At 35.4% G+C, this 4919-nt stretch overlaps 1 protein-coding gene across 1 annotated transcript in view; it reads left to right on the top strand.

Moving 5' to 3' along the window:
- Positions 1–4523: 4523 nt before the first annotated feature.
- Positions 4524–4919, top strand: part of LOC110451951 (RIIa domain-containing protein 1-like) — a 6959-nt gene continuing 6563 nt past the window's right edge. Inside the window, exon 1 of the mRNA XM_021500193.1 lies at positions 4524–4677. Within this exon, the coding sequence (XP_021355868.1) occupies positions 4561–4677 (117 nt within the window). The 5' untranslated portion in view covers positions 4524–4560. The remainder of the gene's footprint in view (positions 4678–4919) is intronic.

The raw sequence follows: 4919 nt of genomic DNA, 5'->3' as shown, positions 1-4919 counted from the left end.
ATATGGCCGCAAGTGCAATTTTTGTTAGCTCCTACGGGAGCAACTATATAAAATACCAAGAAAGTTACAACTTTACATTGCCTTTGATAGGGTATGTAAAAAAGACAACATATATGCTCAATACAATAATGCACATGTTGCAAATCTTAAAAATTAATCTTTAATAAGCTTGTCTTTTGAAAATTTGGAATGTATTGGTAAAGTGTCCTTGGTTTTCAAGCAAGCTTTGTTCCTTTTGCAATCTTGAAATGCAATGGTGTGTGCCGACAAGGATTAAGTTGAGAAGTGAGTCTGATCTACTTGATTGCTTTAAATTAATTGTAGGGACACAAAATGTTTGGACCCTCGATGCATCATTCAGGATTTGCCATTGTGAAACACAAAGCATTTTCGATTACTTTGAGCGCGAATGAAAAAATGCAATTTCCTTTGTATTTTATAAAGTTGCTCCCGTAGGAGCTAAGAAAAATTGCACTTGCGGCCATATTTCAGGCCACAGTGCGGGGTATTGGGTATAGTTTTCAACTAGCAATAACCACGTCTCGGAAAATCCTCATTGACTATGGTACCGCCACTGCGCAAAGCTGATGATGTGCAGAATGTTATTTGCTTTAAATATTTAAGAAGGGAGGCTGATAAGGTGTTTTGTGACCGTGAACACCTTAGTACAGAATAATTTGTTCCAAATCATTTCAAGACCATATTTGTTATTTTCAGAATATTTGAAATTCAAAATCCTGTAATGAAATAATAATTAATTCCAATCAACTATTCTGTTATGGTCGAAGTTAAAACATAAGTAAAACGTCATTCATTCTGTATTTTGAAACACTGAACATTATCTACGGGTATTTAAACATGCCTACTTGCGCAAACACGTTTTACTGTAAAGACAATTGATCTGTTTTGTGAATCTATTCACTGAAACTCCATAATTCACTGTCCCTGTTACCGTCACAAATAACTAGAAATGATTTAAAAATGAGAAAGTTTGGTTAATATTGAGGTTGTGGTATATCTAAGTATTTCTGTACCCTAAGAATTAAGAAACGTAGTTTCTTGCAAAAGTTAAAGGTACTTACATATAGTTTAAACATTTGATTTTTAAGGAGGGTTGTCCAAATTGTTCAAATTTTGAGAGGCGGTTACTCGAAAAATCTTCAAATCGAGAAACCGGTTAATCGATCAATTTAATAATTAACCAATAAGCTCAACAAATACATGATATGTTTGGCAAACGTTTTTCTAAAAACATATATATTAATAAACATAACAGTTTGCTTGTTTATTTGGAGCTAAACGTGATATATAGTTACATGAATCCTCAATAAGCATATTTCATTGCCAACAATATAGGGACACAGTAAAACGGGATTCAATACAGTTATCTCTGCAAAAATCGAATATTTAACAGTTAGTAAGTACTTATGAACTTTTGCCAGAAAAAAAAAGGTTTCTTAATCCGGATTTAACAGAAACACGAAGATATACCACAACAACAATGTTAACCAAACGATCTCACTTTCAAATCAGTTCTGAAAGTTATTTTTACAGGTAACAGGGGTAGTGAGTTAGGGAGTATCAGTTAAAAAGGTTTTACGGAACAAATAAATTGTCATTAAATTAAAACATGTTTTTGCGTAAATAAGCAGGTTTTAAACTCGTAGATAATGTTCAGTTGTTTCAAAATGCAAAATGAATGACGTGTTGATTGTGTTTAAACTGTAAACATAATTGAATAGTTGATGGGAATGTATTGTTATTTCACCAGAGGATTTTGAATTTCAGATATTCAAAAAATACAAGAAAACTATACCCAATACCCCGTACTGTGGCCTGAAATATGACCGCAAGTGCTATTGTTTTAGCTCCTACGGGAGCAACTTTATTAAATACCAAGAAAGTTTTTTTGTTTTTTTTTTCCTGCACAAAGGGTGTGTTGAAAGCATGTGGGGCAGTCGCCAGGTTCTGGCCGTAGGTCGGTGGTTTTTCTACAGGAATTCCGGCTTGCCTCCACCACGAATGACCTTAAATGACCATAGCTGTTAATAGGACGTAACACACAAACAAACCAAACATTCTACATAGAGCCATCCAGTCTAATAACAAAACTTCATTTTCCGTTTATTTGAAGTTTCTCGCGACTGGCTGTCAGAACATCGAGATGAACCTTTGTTAACCTGGCTTTAGCTGATTCATGGATTGGCTTAAATATCCACTCTGACACTATTCTTAAGACTGGAGAATTGAAATTCTGTTTGTTTCCAATTTACTTTTTTTCATAAATCTTTTCCCAAAGACTCTTACTTGTTCTACATGTCTTGTGGTAGTTTCAGCATCTCTGACCCCACATATATCTTGGTACTGGTACTCCTAATGTATGAATGACTTTCTCACAGCGATTGTGTGCCTTCAATTCGACCGTTAGCTGTAATACATCTGTAAAATTCTCCGACCTAGCCTGCTGAATTCGTATGCTCATCACGGAATCTTCAAGTGCTTCATTGAATTGTTACATACCCTATGTCTCCCTAATATCATTTGGCACCGATCGGTATGCCAAATTAACAAGCCGTCCAATGGCTTGTCCGAGTTCAGGAGACCATCTAATGCCTTTCCATCAAATGAACTCTATAGAGTCCTGACTGATTTGGACATGCAAATCTTTCCTCTGAGGCTTTGACTAGAGACTGGTAATCCTATTGTTTAGAACTACCCAAGTCCCGAGGAACGTGCAATGACATGACTAGTTGCCGCCTTTCTCGCCTACTGATCTTTGTTACGTTTTAGAACAAGTTTCAAAATCTGGGACCAGTCATATGAGGCTGTTTTCGGAGTCTTGCTTCTGGATTTTCTAGCTCTAACACTTGTTTGAGCTATTTCTTCATCTGTGTCCTCGGTATCCCTTGTCAGAACAACTTTTTCTGTTTTTGCTGAGTAAATGTGACATTTTGACGCTGAATCAATACACACACCGAAAATATACCCCAGGTTTATGATACATTGGGTCTGAATGGGTTAATATTGATCACATCGCAGTGAACTATAGAATGGTTTTTTTTTTTTTACCTTACGCGCTAATATTTCCCTAATTTAGGACCGCAAAAGCAAGGTGCATTTCACAGCTTAAAAAACTGAAAAAAGAAAACACACGTGAACACCGAAGTTTCAACAAAACTGTAATTCTAAATCGATAACATTAGTGTCAAATACTAATAAAGAAATCGATCTAGAAGGGAAAGTGCTGTCTGCATCATTGACAACACTCGTCGTGGATTTCTTGGTCTATTCATTGCAACGTCCTCAAAACGAGAACCAGGATAGCGTCAACACGGAATTAAAGGCAAACGACCTTATATCACACAAAGAAAAAAAGTATATTTCTCAACTGCGACCATAAAACTTCCTTATTCCTTATTCTTCATCCGCCTGCATTTCTGGAAACACCGTATTGTCAGGGTGTTCATCACCAGTCAAAACATATCACAGATCAAAATCATGACATTCGGGGCAAACGCTTGAATACCGAATCTGTTGAGAAAATATAGAAGTCACTATCAAGAAAGGGAAAGTTCATTATTTGAAACCTTAAATAGTCACGCCTATTGTACATGTACAGCTCACCAGTAAACCTTGCCTGTTGATGATGTTGAAAGTTGCAATCGAGGTTAACTAATCCTCAGTAGAACACTAGAGAAGTTCCATACCAATGTTTCATAAGTTTCGTATAAGTATCGTTCGATTGGGGCAGTGTGCTAGCGATGACCAGGTTATTGATCGATGACTCGGGCTCAATTCACACTCAAAATAATAATATTTTTTATTACCTACATATTTTTCATAGAAAATAACCGTAAGACTCCGTTCTATTTGCAGAAATGAGTTTTTGGAAAGTAAAGTCATGGCAAAAATATTTTTTTACAAAACCATTTTTATGCTGATTTTACAAGGACCTTTAATTACACATGGGTTGGATAAACAAATTAAGTTTAGTTAAGTTTATTTCCGATTAAGGACTTTTAAAGCCCTCTTTACCAGACTCTCGAATAAATAAATTGAATATTAAAATGTCTAATATATTTATAACCAGTATACATACATGTTCGTGTACATTGGTGTCTATGATTTGATTGTCAATTGCTTTGTAATTGAAGAAAAGTTTTTGATGTTTTCAGTGATTGTCTAGCAATTTTTAAAGGATTAACATTCAGTGCTGAAATCATATGTTCAGGCAATTAATTCCAAAGTGTCACTGTTCTGAATGAAATATAGTTTTTTCTGAACATGTATTACGGAGAGTTGTAATATATAACGCGTCACTGGTCGCGTTGGGAATTAAAAAAGATACTGTTATAAATTTAAATATACACAAAAAAAATATCAGCTATACCCATATAAACTGACACAATTTAAATATCATCACATTTTAAATTAGTTTTGACATTTGCCTTTATTTGATATACGGTGACAGTCACCTTAAAATTTGTAAGGATTTAAGCGACAAAACTCAGCCGCTTATGCACTCAGGCAATTTCCGGTATTACCAAGGCGATAGGCAAAATGGCTGACAAACCTCAACATCGACCTCCCCATGGGATGGAACCATATGATTTATCCGGGCAAGATGACCTGGGAGCTCTCTCTCAGGAGCAACAGGAGAGATTGAACAAATTCAAGGTTCGTTTTAATCGATCAACTTTGGAAGAGAGCGTTGTTTAACAGCTTGAAAGTGTGTCACAAAATCATAACATACAGTCTGTATGTAACGTAACGGGAGAAAAGTCGAAATGTTTGTTTACATCATAAAAATGCCATGCGGGCTGAGCAAATAATAAAGTGTATCGACTGTACTTAAGGAATTAGGTCATCTCTTTTTTGTGATTGAAATTAATAATTAATGAACGAGCACGGAAATGTCT

Source organism: Mizuhopecten yessoensis, unplaced genomic scaffold, assembly GCF_002113885.1.
Source record: "Mizuhopecten yessoensis strain PY_sf001 unplaced genomic scaffold, ASM211388v2 scaffold6307, whole genome shotgun sequence".
In the NCBI taxonomy this organism is placed as follows: Eukaryota; Metazoa; Mollusca; class Bivalvia; order Pectinida; family Pectinidae; genus Mizuhopecten; species Mizuhopecten yessoensis.
The sequence above is the reverse complement of the archived record's forward strand: the minus strand, read 5'-3'. Positions and strand labels throughout refer to the sequence as shown.